The sequence below is a fragment of the Camelina sativa genome, chromosome 8 (assembly GCF_030686135.1).
Source record: "Camelina sativa cultivar CO46 ecotype springtype chromosome 8, ASM3068613v1".
Lineage (NCBI taxonomy): Eukaryota > Viridiplantae > Streptophyta > Magnoliopsida > Brassicales > Brassicaceae > Camelina > Camelina sativa.
The window spans coordinates 19,166,203-19,181,885 of record NC_141887.1 but is presented as its reverse complement, the minus strand read 5'-3'; the positions used below and the strand labels follow the sequence as shown (position 1 = coordinate 19,181,885).

Below are 15,683 nucleotides of genomic sequence, written 5' to 3'. Positions count from 1 at the left end.
TTGAAGTGATCCGACAAAGCTAAACAAGAATCTTAGAGGTTTTTGATTTCAACATTCCTGAAACAGAGATAACATGCAGAACAAGGTTACTTTAACAAAATAAACAAGAGTACTCAACAAGCAATATGGTTTTTTAGTCCTCAACTTATTCGACATTCAATTACGAAAGGCAAGACACATAAGGTGCATGTAAGCATCTAAAACTAGTTCTAGAGTAAACAAGATTTCAACTTCACTTGCATTTTTCCTACGCATCTGATTGAGGGATAGAGAATCATAGAGTTGAAAGAAACAAATACATGATCTGACCCAAAAAGATATTATAAAGCAACAAGACTCTATTGTCACTCTAAAGAACTTAAAAAGGTAAAAAAAAAAAAATAATTGAACAGAGAGAGACTAAGTTCTTTTATTGGCAGAATCAGTAAGAAAAATTAAGACCATATAAAGGGTAGAAGAAGAAACATGAAAAAACTAACACAACTTAGAAAAAAAATTATCTCTCAACGTAAGAAAAGCACAATTCAGTCAGCATAAAATTTGGTTCTATTGATCACAATATCAATCACAGAATGGTGCACTTTTTGGAATTTCGTTTAAGCTGCATGGTCATTTTTTCCGCCCTCTCGAGATCCATCCTGAGCTTATCAACTGCATCACTTGAATTTTTCTTTAACTGACGAACTGACGAACAAGCAATAAGAGGGATACTATATAGTTAGTTAATGTTTTTGTGAAATTCATGACTCATTCTGATAAGTAACAAAACAATATATAGAAAACTCCAAAACAGATTAATTACCCTCTCCATCATGTGACTGATCTGCTGATTTTCATAAGATTTCACCGTATCTTTTAACATCCGAGACATGTCTTGTTGGTTCATCTTCATTTCCAAAATCTGCCTCTGCTTTTCTTGAAAAACAGTCTCATTCTCCTAAGAGGCAGATGTAACAACCAAGATAAGCAATCATATAAGACATCAAAAGAGGGGATGTGTATCAAACAAAAGTTCATTGTTTCATGATATGCTCAAATTGTAATAACCTAATGGTACTAACAGCCTTGCAGTTGTAATACTCTAGGGGTCGAATCCACAGAGACTCTAGATCACACAATAGACTTATTAATCTTTTAATTATGCTAAATCAAAATATTAAATTAAAAACAATGCAAAAACAGAATTAAAATTATTGTAAATTCAAAGGATCAAAGAGCTAGGCCCAGAGAATTTCTCAGGAAATTACAAAATATTAAAATCAATAAATCAATAGGATTCAAGCAATTCAGATCAGATCTAGAACTCTAAACTCTTCTGTAAAATAAATCAGTTCTCACTGCAAATATTATCTAAATTTAAAACCAGAAAATCCAAATCTCTTTGTAAAATTCAAAGTTAAAAATCAGGTTTAAAAACAAGTTTAGATTGTTCACAAAATTATTAAATCAAATCTCTTTGCAGGAAATAATTTTGCTTTATCAGGAAAATCAATTATACTCTCATATCAATTTATTTTCCTAGGTATTAATTCTAGGTGATCAATCAAGAATTAATATGAAAAACAACCTAAGATGAAGATCACAAAAGATAATGAATCCTAAAAATAATAGATCTAATAAATCATAAAAAACCTATAAAAAACTCTGAACCTAACAAGCAAACTACTCAGACATATTTAATGAAGAACAAATCATAATTCTGAATAATATGCAATAGATATTAAAAGTGTAGAAAGGGAGTTTAAGAATTCTTCTCTCGAAGGAGTTCAGATCTCTCTCCCAAAAGCTCTCAAAAAGGTTGCAGAAAATAACTTAGGACTAATGATGCAAATATGGAAAGCTTTGGAGCAACTTTGTAAATCTTCAAAACCTCTGAGAAAACTTCCGATTCTTCTGTTGGATGATGCATCGATCGACACTATAACTTGCATCGACCGACGCATATCTCTGAACTTGTCTCCCAACTTCACAGCTTAGCCTCAATGCTTGATAATACTCCAAATCCTCCTATTTAGCTTCATTATGCTCCCATCCATGCTAAATCCTATAAAGACTTAAAAAGACTCTAGAAACACCAAAAATACTTTATAAATAAGACTTATATTATGGCTAAAAACACCTAAAAACCATGATATATCATTTCACTCACTCACTCTTATCTCGTGAGATAAATCGTCCATATACGGTTTCTCATTCGTCCTTGCGATTTCTTCAACATAGTTTAGGAGCTCTTGAACTTGTTTAGCTCTCTGAATGTCAGAGGCTTTCACCGTGTTTTCAAACAACACCTTGCGGTCATTGCAGGCCTCGAGAATTTCCTATAACCATAAACAATTCAACACTCAACGAGGTTTAAGTACCAATAGCAAGACCACACTAACCTTGATATCAGGACAGTCATTCACATATTCCTCAAACGTATCACCGTTATCTTCAAGGGCATCTTCATTTGTGAAAACAACGATCATGTAGTCTAATGCAGTATATAATGGGCTTTACGTGAGTGTTTACCGATTTGGATCCATTAAATTTGTTAGCTTATTTTAATTGTTAATTATTTATTTTAGAAAGAATTAGGATTAGAATATTTAATGTTTATATCTTTCCTTAGTCTTAGATTTGAGTTTATCATAAAGGGTGTTATAAAAGGGATCAAACCCTCACATGTATGTAATAATCGATTATTGAATAAAAAAGTTTTAAGAGAGTTTTGCCTAAAGCCTAGAGAGGAGGACTCTCAACCCTAAGAGCTTGTGTTCAAGCCCTGCAAGGAGAACTTGCAAAACCAGGTCGATATTGTTCCCGATCTCGGCCCTATCCTTATTGCTTCTTCGTCAAGTTACGACGTTTTAAGCAAGATCCGTTCGAGAATCTGAGTTCTCCTGGAGATTTAGCGTTCTCGTCCGTTAATTAAGCTTCCTCTCTCTATCATAGTCTAAAACTTTGCTTCCGAATAGGATTTTTAATGCTAAAAGCACAGATTTCTCCTCTTCTGTTAGCTTGTTCCTCAAGGAAAACACCAATAGTACTGCATCAATCCCTTCTTTGGTCAGAGATAAGCACCGTAAAATCTCTCTGCACGTAAACTCGGTTGATGGAGAGAGGCTAAACAGACCTGCAAAACCAAACAAGATGCACAAATATATATATATATATATATATATATATATATATATATATATATATATATATTAATATGCACAAGGCTTGATGGTTTTCAGATTCAAACACACATGTACATAAACACATTACCAATAACATTAAGGATCTGGCCATTAGGTAGCGTCGAACTCTGTAGCTCACAGATTGTAGTCACCCCTGATGCACGACCTTTCGACTTGAAGGCTTGTCTTCCAAGAATGCTATTCCCTGTAGCGCTTTTCCCATTACCTGAACGCGCTACCAAAATCACGGTTCTTGCAGGTCTCTATTCTAAACGTGAGTCACAAGTAACCTCTGAAAGAGAACAATACTCTAAAGAAGATTCTGTCGCCACTATAGATAAATATAAATAAAAAAAGATAAATATAAATCACAAGCAACTCCATGTAATTCGAATCTTTAGATAAATATAAATAAAAAAAGAGCTAAGAGTAGATATTTAGAGTGTAATCATATTCTCTTCTTGCGCCTACAATGAGATTGAAGAAACAAACATGAAGGAACATCATCTGATACTAGTCTCTCCACCTCCACCCATTTGAAAATTGTTTAGTGATAAGAGTCTGCGCTTAGATTGCGATCTCGTGACAGGAGCTGTTGTTGGAATATGAATTTTCTCATTAGCATCAAAGACCCTGTGTAGATATATGGGCCATGCATGATACATTCAGGCCCGGCCCTTCACCCATTCTTATGACACATGGGTGTTGAGCCTCCATATTTTTTGAGATTTTTAGTAACAAAAATAGGTTTCAAAAAATATTTTTACTGCAAAAATAGGCTTCAATTTTATGAAAGTTATAGATTTGGTCTCAAGTTTTAAATTTATCTACTTTTTTTATTGCAAAATAAGCCTCATTTTCTAAAATTTTAAGATTTAGTTTCAGTTTTATTTTTTTATCTATAAAATCCATTAAAAAGTAATTGTTTTGTATTGGGCCATAAATTTCACTGAGCCGGCCCTGGATACATTATAGCCCTAAAGGAACATAATGCAAATAGAAAAACAATATTAGTTTTCATAATCCTAATGTAAAAAGGAACATAATGCAAATAGGAAAACAATATTAGTTTTCATAATCCTAATGTAAAAAGGAACATAATGCTAAAAACGAAAACAATATTAGTTTTTTCTTAACATCAGAAAACACAATGTTAGGTTTCTTTTTTTCTTTGGTAAATAATGTGCTACTAATTTTCTAGGTTGCATGGAAACTTTTTTTTATCAAAGTCCGTTTCATACACGAAAACTTTTGGAAACAAGGAAAATGTTACAAAAAACACAATTTCTAATTTTTTTTTTTATTTGAAAACTCAGATAAAAAATCACATTTTCCGTTTTCTTTGGTATAATTTAATTTTTAAAGTTATATTTTTTTAGGTATATCCTAGTTGGTTTTGATTTTTTTGGTCAAAAAATTAATTGAACGAATAGATTGAAGGATCTCAATGTCATGGACTATTCCATGTTAATTGGAGTAGACCGTGGCAAGCGGGAGTTGCTTTGCGGTGTCATCGAGTACATTGGGCCTTTCAACATCGTGAATAAGCTATAGAGTGGGCTGTAAAAAAATATTGACGCTTTGTAGTTGTATTCTCCAGGAACAAACCTTGATCGAACTTGTACGTATAAGGATAGGCTGACAACGTCCATTGACACGGCTTTCAGTTCCATCTGAATATGATTTTTCTCATAGAATCAAAGGCCCTTTAGGCCATGATACATCATCATGACCTTAATGTAAAAAGGAAACACAAATAACTCTAAATTTCTAATGTTGAATAACTCTAAACAAATAGTTCGTTCCTTCTTTTTTTTTTGGTCAAAATCATCACAGCTCATTCTAATTTCCAATATTCCATGCATGAAATAACAAAATTTTAGGGGAAGATTTCGGTATATGAAATAACAAAATTTTTTCTTTTTCTTGTGTTTTGCTCTTTTTTTTGGGGTAGAATTCTTATATTTTGCTTATATATCTATACTTTTGCTTATCTAGAATAAGCTATAGAGTGGACTTCAGAATTATGATTTTATCTATTTTTATAACAAATATATTTTTCATTCAATGTAAGATATTATTAATACATATTTTTAATTTGTCACAATCATTTCATTATAAAATATTATGTATTTTTTATAACCAAATATGTTCAACATTTCGTTATAAGATGATATCTTTTTAATTGACATCATAACCCTAATGTAAAAAGGAAAAACAAATAACTCTAAATTTCTAATGTTATTGCAAAAAGGACAAAAAACAAACATAATGTTACCGTATTGTTTCTTTCTGTTAAACAAGTAATTCTAACATTTTACCAAAAAAAAGTAATTCTAACAGATAGGTTAATGGGTTGTATATTTGTATATATACATTAATATATATATATAGAACGAAAAGAAAATAAAACTTTTTAGAAAAATACTTAGGTTCACTCCTAGGGTGAACCTTCTTGTTCACTTCTTCCTTATCAACCAATGAGAATCTTCTTGTTCACTTCTATACATTATCTTGTTTAAAAAAATAAATCAAAATTAAATTAAAAAGCAATACATATTAAGGAAACAAATACTGTATAATTTTTTTTAAGGAAAGTTATATATTGGCTTGGTTTAGATTTTACAATTAGAATGAAATGATATATCGGTTTGGGTTTACAAATAAGGTGATTAGGGTTTAGATTTTACAATTCAAACAAAATTATATGTCGGTTTGGGTTTACAAATGAAGTGGTTAGAGTTTAGATTTTACAATTAAAACGAAATTATATGTCGGTTTGAGTTTACAAATGAAGTGGTTAGGGTTTAGATTTTACAATTAAAACAAAATTATATGTCGGTTTGGGTTTACAAATGAGATGGTTATGGTTTAGATTTTACAATTAGAACGAAATTATATGTCGGTTTGGATTTACAAATAAGATGGTTAGGGTTTAGATTTTACAATTAGAATGAAATTATATGTCAGTTTGGGTTTACAAATGAGATGGTTAGGGTTTATATTTTACAATTAGAATGAAATTATATATCGGTTTGGGTTTATAAATAAGCGGTTTAAGTTTTAAATTTTATAATAATATATACATATTTTGTTTCTTTATTTTATAAAGAGGTTAATAAATAGGTTCTTAAATATATTATGAGATGTCAGATTCTTATTGGCTAAAATAAGGAGAAGTGAACAAAAGGGTTCACATTAGGAGTGAACCCAAGAATTGTCCAACTTTTTAAAACTTTCTGGTTTCTCAAGAACTCACATCTGAACCTTCAGTTTTGTCTTAAAATAGACTAAAAAGAAGAAAAAAATATCAAAAGTTTACTTACTCTCAGTTGAGGAATTATTGATATTGGTGTTTATTCCCAATATGTGTTTTCTGTATGGAGAAGTCACAGGGCCCTGTAAATGTTCTTAGCATAATTCTTTAAGGGTACAAAAACAAAGGATTATAATAAGTGAGAAAGCAGAAAAAACCAACCCAACTTAGGGAAAATATATATCCGTCAATGATAAGATAACAAGAAACCAATCCCTCCATTCATCAAGCATCAAATTTAGTCTTTTTGATCACAGTATCAATCAAAGAATGATGCACTGTTTAGCCTTTTCATTGAGCTCCTTGGCCATTTCTTCAGCTCTCCTTAGATCTTCCCTCAGCTTCTCAATTACACCAGTTGAATTTTTCTCAACTTCATTTGCTCTTTTCTCCAGGTCAACTCTCGCAGCTTGCTCTTCGTCCAGCTTCTTTACCACATCACTTGACAATTTCTCTGCTTCCATCGCCCTTTTCTCCAATTCAAGTCTTGCAGCTTGCTCTTGGTTCAGCTGCTGCTCTAGCCTCTCTGTTGTCTCTCTCAGCTGTGACTCCACCTAAGAAAGTAAATCAGAGGAATGTTACATAGGAAATTATCAAGTTTGGAATACATTTAACAAAAATATTAATTTCTTCACATTTGAGCTGTGAAGAGGGACACTAATTAAATTTAATGTTATGACATGCATGACTCAATCAAAATATCAATGAAGAATATAAAAACTACATAACACAGTACCCTCTCCATCATTTGCCTGAGCTGCTGATTTTCAAAAGACCTCTCCATATCTTTCATCTTTAGAAACATCTCTTGTTCTGTGTACCAGCCCCTCATTTCTGAAATCTTCCTCTGCTTTATCTTGAAGGCAGTTTCATTTTCCTGAGAAGCAGATGTAATAATAAATAAGCAAAAATCAAAAGACATCAACTAGGGATGTGTACTTAAAAAACATTCACTTTTTTTATTCCTCACCCTCAACTCATGTGATAAATCAGACATAAATGGTTCTCCATTCAACCTTGCAATTTCTTTAACATAGTTTAGAAGCTCCTCAACTTGCTTAGCTTTCTGACTCTCAGGGGCATTAGACCTGTTCCTAAACAACACCTTGCGGTCATTGCAGGCCTCAATAATTTCCTACAACATACAAGAAAACTCAATAAGAAACACAAGATAGAGTGAAAATGTTCTGCCTGAAGTTTCGAGATCTAAAGTGAAAGATACACAAACCTTTAAATCAGGACAGTCTTTCAAATAATCATCAAATGTGTCACCATCATCCTCAAGGGAATCTTCATTTGTAAAAACAACGATCATGTAGTTAACAATTTTGCCTCCAAAAAGGATCTTCAATGCGAAAAGCGCAGATTTCTCCTCTTCAGTGAGCCGGTTCCTCAAGGAAAAATACAAGAAGCACTGCATCAATCCCTTCTTTGGAAAGAGAGAAGCACCTCAAAATCTCTCTGCATGTAAACTCGGTTGATGGAGATAGACTAAAGAGACCTGCAACAGGTTTAAGATTGTTAATACTTAATATCGTAGAAGACTCATTTGCTTGGTAGTTTTCAGACTCGCACACTTTACCTGGAGTGTCAATAACATTGACGATCTGGCCATTGGGTAGCGTCACATGCTGTAGTTACCCCTGATGCACGGTCTTTCGACTTGAAGGCTCGACTTCCGAGAATGCTATTCCCTGTCGCACTTTTCCCGTTACCAGAACGTCCTACAAAAAGTAGGGTTCTTTCAGGTTTCTGCTCAAAACGTAACTCACAAGTATCCTCCAAAACAGAACCATCCTCAGGCAAGGGCTCTGAGACCTTTGGCAACTCTGTCAAACCGACGTCCAAAAGTAAGAAAAAATATTGTACTTGTATATATTATGATAATGAACTTTAACTACATATCTAAAGTAGTTATATGTACGTTTCATACTTCTCTGTTCTGCAAAAGGGAGAAGCAAAAAGATAAGATAGTACTCTTTTTTTTTCTTTTCAGAAATGCATAGAGTCAATTTCTTTTTACGGAACCAATTCTACAGTACGACTCTTGCAAGACACAGATCCATATTATGTTTTGATGAGAGAAAAAACAGAGTCAAAGAGTTTAAAGATACAGAAACTTACCTGTAGGTTTCTGCTGTGAACCTAAATCACAAGTAACCTCCGAAACAGAACCATCCTCCGAGACCAGTAGCAAGTCAGTCAAATCCAGATCTATACATATCATCAAACAAAGAGCTAGAGAATTTTTTTAATATGAAAAGAAAACAGATTATTTCCTCATTTGAGGATATTTTAATAGACTTACATACATGCTTCTCACAAAAAAAAAAAAAAGGAAGGAAAAAAATATATGTGTACTCTGGTTTATTAGACTAATACTAATTGCAATATGGATCCCATCAATGTTCTCTTCTTATTACATACGACTGAGTGAGAGAAACAGATGCAAAGAGTGAAAAGAAACAAAGACATACCTGTAGGATCAGTTAAGAAATCATCTGCTATTAGTCCTCCACCCATTTGAAAATTGTATAGTTTCTTCTGAATAAGTAAACTGTAGATATGTAGGGTTTGGTTTTATATAGAAACAAAGAAAAAAAGACGAGATCTTTAGACTTTCTCGTTTCTCAAGAACATTGAGTTCGGCTTTCAAGAAAAATATTTATGACAAAAAAAAACACAGAAAGGAATATCAAAAGTCTTATTGCTCCTCAACTAACGAATTGCTGATGATGTCTTTAGTCGCAATGAGTGTTTTTTTTTTTGGTCTCGAGAAGTCATATGGGGACGTTATATTTCCAATAAACCATTAAAAGCTTCTTTCAATTTGAAGTTCTTAAACCAATTCTCCACTGATAGGAGTATATGAATAAAGCCAACGAAGGGTTTTATACGATACATAAAATTCATACAATGCAATTAGTGAAAAAAAATTGCACAAAAAAAAAATTAGAAAAATTCATACAATACATAAAATGTTCCGTAGGTTGGTGCATATATGAAATAAAGACTTTACCATAAATAAACATTCTTATTTCTTAATGCCCTTGTCTTGTGCAATTCACTCTCCTATAGTTTGGTGTCATACAAAACAACATCTGTTTCTTTAACTCTCTTCGTAATAACCTTGAAGCAATTCAAATTAAATTCAGAGCTTATACAAAATAGTATCAGGTTGAGGATGGGAAGATACTAATCAAAGAATCGTGCACTTTTTCCCCTCAATTTGGGCACGTAAGTTATCTCTCTCGTTCGTGACATTCTTGAGATCTTCTCTCAACTGCTTAATCTCATCAGCCGATAGTTTTTGGTTTTCGTTCATCTTATTCTTGGCTTCTTCTCTTCTGGCTTCTGCCTTTGATAGTTGCTCCTTCACTTCCCTCAAAGATTCCTTTAACTGATTAGAGACCTGACCAGACACAACATTATCAACATATAAAGATCTAATCTAAACATCACATACTAGGGGAACCAGAGAGACGATAACCGATAAATGTATTGCCTTCTCTTCGGTTTCCTTGAGCATTTTTTTGTATGAGTTCTCTAACTCCTTCAATAAAGATGTCTCTTGTTTAGAAAATAAACCTTTCTTCATTGCTTCAATCTTCTTCTTGTTTTGCTGGAACGTGGCCTCATTCTCCTGCCCATGCGAAAGGGTATCAAATTTTACATATAAAGAAATGTGAAACATATATTATTAAAAAGAAAAGAGTCAAATATTTTTAAACCCTTAGTTCAAGTGATAAGTCAGCTTAGGGCTGGGCATATGGGTAATCTAGTCGGGTTCGAGTATTACCCATTCGGGTTCGGGTATTTGGGTAATGGAAAATAGAGCCCATTGGGTATTTTTCAATGTTTGGGTTCGGTTCGGTTTGGGTACTACCGGGTTCGGGTCGGTTTGGGTTATAATTTTAAAAACCCAGAAAAATGGGTTTCATTCAGTTTGGGTAATGGATACCCGAAACCACTCAAAATCTGACCCGAAAAACCAAATCCAACCTGAAGTTATACAAGAAAAAACCTGCGGTTTACCATAAAAAACCTAACAAAACATACAATATAACTCCAAATTTATCATCCAAAGACTAAAAGAGATTAAAAACTGTGATAACCAATCCAAAATAGTATTACACAAATCCAACAAAAACTCAAGTTACTCAAAATGAAAATACAAGTCTGACGTGAAAATGAAACCTAGAAGTCAAGTAAAACATAGAAACTGCAGGTTGTCTAGAAGTGAAACATGAATGATGTCTTTGATTTGATATTTCCTGAAACAAAATGAAACGAATGTCAATAACAAGATTACAAGAATGTGAATAATGACGAATGCAAAGACTATAAACTTAAACTTACCTTTCTAACTATTATAAAGATCATCTTTTGTGACTCATTCTCAAGATTAGCTATCCAAATGTTTGAATTCAGGTTCATATTCTGTATAAAAAAATGAAAACTGTAAGATTAAGAAGTAAAAGTAATAAAGAACAACCGTTTTACAGTCAAAATAAGATTCAAACTTGTAAAATCATAAGTTCATAAAAAATTAAACTTACCTCTCATAAGTTCATCATCATACTCAGCTTCCGAAAGCAAATGTTGTACTGTAGAGACTCCTCTTTCATTGATATGAATTTCAGCTTTTAGCCATTGCTCTGTGCAGATCAACACTTCAACCATCTGGTGTGTTAAACAGCTCCTATAAGGATCTAAAATTCTACCACTAGTGCTAAAAGCAGATTCTGAGGCTACTAAGGACACTTGCATTGCAAGTATATCCTTAGCTATTAGTGATAGAACAGGGTACTTCTCACTATGACCTTCCACCAAGATAGCAAATCGTATTCTGCACCTTTAAGAATACTTGGTTTCTCCACTTTATCTTTCAAGTATATTTCCAACTCATTAGAGGCACTGTGACTTCCTGTTTCCATCACAATATCATCATATAAGTTTTCCATATCAACAATACCTGCTTTTTGACGAAAGTCAGGTGCAACTTGCTCTTGGAACTGCGACTGAGAAGGTAATCCTTGTGACTTAGAAGATGACACACTACCAGTTTTGTTTAATAAGCTGTTTCTATTATACTCATCATACAAATCCTTTAAGATACTATTCAAATCATCTAAAAGATGAGTAGACTCCACACTGCCTTTCCCATACAATGCATCAAAACAGAGCTCAGCAAATTTTGTTTTCTTTCTAGGGTCAAAAACACTTGCTACTATCACAAGCCTATTCATTTCAACCTGTTCTCCAAATGGATCCCAATACTTTCCCAACTTATTTAACATAGATAATGCTTTCTTTTTCAAACCGTCTTCAGAATCTGTACTCAAGGTTATTTCACTGAGGTTCTTAGTAAGAGAGGCAACCGAATTTGAAGTTGAAAGAACCAATGTGGATTTATAAAATATGACAAGAGTAGAAACCAACCTTTCAACTTCATCTCAATCACTTGGCGTAGGTGGTCCAATCCTTTTCCTTCCATCCACCTTTTCCAAAAAGTAATCGTGATACACTTTATCTTCAGCCTCCATCCTCTCAAATGCCAGTTTAAACTTCATCGCTTGATCTAACATGAGATATGTCGAGTTCCATCTCGTTCTCACATCCAAAGGTACACTTCCCCTTTTAATTTTCACTGTCTCAAGACGCAAATCAAATGATTTCAATCTGTTTGTTGTAGCTCTCACATATTCAATTCCATTGCGAATAGCAGCCACACTGTCGTCTACTTCTTGCAAACCTTCTCTACCAATTAAATTCAGTATGTGAGTAGCACACCTTAAATGCATATATTCACCTTTCAATATCAATGCATCATCTCCAATCTGCTTTATTGCTTTCTTAAATTTAGTCATAGCAGAACTATTTGTTGTAGCATTATCCACTGTGATGCAGAACACTCTCTTTATATCTCACTCAGCTAGAAACTCAAGAAGAACCTTACAGATTGTCTCACCCTTATGATCATCAACACTCTTGAATCCTATGACCATCTTCTTTAACTTCCACATAGCATCAACAAAATGAGCAGTTATTACCATATAACTGGCCACAGTAGTGGTTGAAACCCATATGTCTGTAGTCAGTGACAACCTCTGCCTGTTCTGCCCAAGAATCTTCTTCATAGCTGCTTTCTTACTAACATAAAGCTCTATAATATCTCTTGATGCTGTTCTCCTAGAAAGAGGTTTATACAGTTGAGCCTTGGAACAGAAATGTTTCCAAGCTAAGGACTCTATGAAAGATAAGGGTAACTCTGCAAGTATCAACATCTCATTAGTAGCTTCTCTAATTATTGCTTCTGAAATCTTACTCACTTTAAGACTACCACCAGCACCATCAGGAGTGAAAACAATTTGAGAAGAATTATTAGCATTTTGCCATGCCTTGTATGATTTGCAGAACAATTCTAGATGTTTCTTCAAAGTAGAAGTGCCATTGCTAGAAGCACATCCCAAGTTTTTTCCCACAGTAATGGCATTTGCATTTCCCTAGTTTTGTTTTCAGCTTGGTGAAGTGGTCCCAAACCCCACGATCTTGTCTTCGCCTTCTTAGCAGAATTAGTGCCTTCTGCATCATCACTAACTTGCTCTTTTCTCCTCCCTTTATTTTCAGAAGTAGGAGCGTGACAAAATCATCGAAGTATCTTTGAATCATCGACAAAATCGCAAAAGCTAAACAAACTGATGAAATCTCTAAAATCCTAAAATGAAGTGTTTTGTTTTTCTCGGGTTTGCCGGGTACGTGTTTGGGTATCGGGTATTACCTGGAACCGAACCCAAACCCACAGGTTGAAGAGAATAGAACCCAATAGAGTTTTTAAGACATACACGTACCTAACCCAAACCGGTGTTTTCGGGTCGGGTATTCGGGTACGGGTATTATGCCCAGCCCTAAGTCAGCCATATATGATTCCCTACTGTTCCTCTTTGAGATCCCTTCGACTAGTTTGAGAAGATCTTGGACTTGCTTTTCTTCTTTCTTTTAGGGACATCACGCCGATTGTCAAACAACACCTTACGGTCACCACATTCCTTGAGAATCTCCTGCAAGCAATTTGGGAATTATAAGATGTGACTAGAATATCAAGACCGCTCTTACGTAAAAGTAAAGCAAAAAAAAAAAAAAAAAAGAGAAAACTACCTAGAACTCAGGACAATCTTCCAAATAATCATCCAGAGTTTCTCCTTCATCAAGTGCATCTCCATTGGTGAAAACAACAATCATATAGTCTACGATTTGACTACCAAAAAGGATCTTCAAAGTTCGAAGTGTTGATTGTTCTTCGTCTGTTAACCGAGCCCTCAAAGAGAAAACCAGAAGCACCGTATCGATTCCATCTTTAGCTAGACATAAGCATCTAACGATTTCTCTGCTGGTAAATTCTGTAGTCGAGGAAGCACTAAACAGGCCTGCAAGAAGCATTAATATCAATGTATGTTTTCAGCAAGTGTGGATAGTATGAATAACCAAAATAGCACAAACACCTACCAGGTGTATCAATGACATTGACTTCAAGACCATTCGGTAGTGAGGCTTTTTGTAGCATACATTCTTTAGTAACGAATTTTCCTCTTGCTTTTGACTGGAACTTAGTTTCTCCAAGGATGCTGTTTCCCGTTGCACTTTTACCGTTCCCTGTTTTACCGACCAGCACTAGAGTTCTTTCAGGATGTTGTTCCATTACTAGCGAATCTGTTACACAAAAAAAACATGTGATGGTTCTTGAAATGAGAAAAATTTAGAAAGAAAGAACCAATAAAGTAACACATTCTAATAGCTAGTGATCTTTACAGTAAGAATTGAAATTAACAAAACAAATTAAGCGGTAGAGACAAACAAACACAAAAAGAAACAACAATGAAAGTCATGTAGGAGAGAGATTAATTATGTTTTTTTTTTTCAAAAATGCAAAGAAACAGTTAAATAAAGATATTTGAAGAGTCTAAAAACAAAAGACATACCTTCACCAGCTTCGATCTCATTTGCTACCAATCCTCCACCCATTTGAAAAATTGACAAGTAAATTTTAGAATAAGAGATCTTCAGACTCTCTCTTTTCTGAAGGAACTTATCCAAACCTTAAACATAAAGGATGAAAATAGAGAGAAACTTAAATTGCCTTCAGAATAATAAAAAGGAAGGAATGTCAACAGTCCCTACTAACAAATGCTGTTAATAGTGTTTTAGTTCCAATGAGAGTTTTGTTGTATCGAGAGACGAGAATGTAAAGAGGACAATCCATATTCCTCCATATTAACTTTAAAGTTAAAGTAAACCAATTCACTGAGGGATGACTGTACGACTGATCACTTTGGTTATGATGTAGCACTAGTAAGGATTATTATATTTATGGTCAATTTGTTTATTTTATTTTTCAAAAAATATCTAGAAGACAGCGTAAGGAATAAGAGATCACAATATGTATGTGCATTTTGATTGTAACACATTTTTTAATAACGTTGTAGGAAACTGATTTGAGTTCGGAATTCCATAAGTGTTAAGGAACTAAAACAAGTTGAGAATCGCCTTGAGAAAGCCATCTCATCAAAATAATGTCAAATAAGGGTTATACATTATTATTGGACTCATAGTGTTTTTTTTTTTCTTTTTCTAAACCATTTAGAGTGATTAAGGTATTCAAAAGGAGTTTTAAGAAACAAATGAAAAAAAAAACTAATATCGATCGATACCAATCACATTCACAGATGCAAGATATATACTTTCTCTGTCCCTCAAAGATTGATGTTTTGTGATTTCTTTTTGTTCCACAAAGATTGATGTTTTACCACTTATAATTAATTAATATTAAACTTTTGTAAACTTCAAGAAGTGATTATTAAGAAAATTCAATAGTCATTGATTTATAAATATATACTACTTTTTAGTAGGAAAACAATATTATATTTAAAATTAATAATTATTATTTCTTAATTTGTGTGAAATCCCTCAAACATCAATATTTGAGGACAGAGGGAGTAGTATTTAACTAATTTCAGATTTTGTTTTCCAATTAATGACTTTAGGATTTAGAAAGAATTTTAATGACTTTTTGTTATTGCTGATTGTTAGAATCATAGAAAATTAAAAATGAAGGATTCTAAGAGATTGTTTAGGAAGATTTTTAAAATCTTGATGATTTGTTTTTTCTAATTTTGTAAAATCTTTCTATTTGATGAAAGAGTTTT

General features: G+C 33.3%; 1 protein-coding gene and 2 pseudogenes across 3 annotated transcripts; all 3 read right to left on the bottom strand.

Moving 5' to 3' along the window:
- Positions 1-156: 156 nt before the first annotated feature.
- On the bottom strand, positions 157-3,548 carry LOC104709591 (immune-associated nucleotide-binding protein 12-like). Its single transcript, XM_087461179.1, has 7 exons — positions 3,537-3,548; positions 3,253-3,427; positions 2,930-3,115; positions 2,382-2,467; positions 2,154-2,318; positions 803-937; positions 157-255 (listed from the first exon to the last, which is right to left on the bottom strand). The coding sequence occupies exons 1-7, from the start codon at positions 3,546-3,548 to the stop codon at positions 157-159; spliced, it is 858 nt and encodes a 285-aa protein (XP_087317305.1).
- A 3,011-nt stretch (positions 3,549-6,559) lies between these two features.
- Positions 6,560-9,003, bottom strand: LOC104709590 (immune-associated nucleotide-binding protein 12-like; annotated as a pseudogene). Its single transcript, XR_015563673.1, has 7 exons — positions 8,958-9,003; positions 8,605-8,694; positions 8,063-8,348; positions 7,709-7,981; positions 7,451-7,615; positions 7,217-7,357; positions 6,560-7,034 (listed from the first exon to the last, which is right to left on the bottom strand). The product of XR_015563673.1 is annotated as an immune-associated nucleotide-binding protein 12-like (transcript).
- Positions 9,004-13,198: 4,195 nt separating this feature from the next.
- LOC104709589 (immune-associated nucleotide-binding protein 13-like) lies at positions 13,199-14,632 on the bottom strand (annotated as a pseudogene). The gene is made up of 4 exons (XR_015563895.1): positions 14,460-14,632; positions 13,987-14,190; positions 13,639-13,907; positions 13,199-13,541 (listed from the first exon to the last, which is right to left on the bottom strand). The product of XR_015563895.1 is annotated as an immune-associated nucleotide-binding protein 13-like (transcript).
- Positions 14,633-15,683: the final 1,051 nt, after the last annotated feature.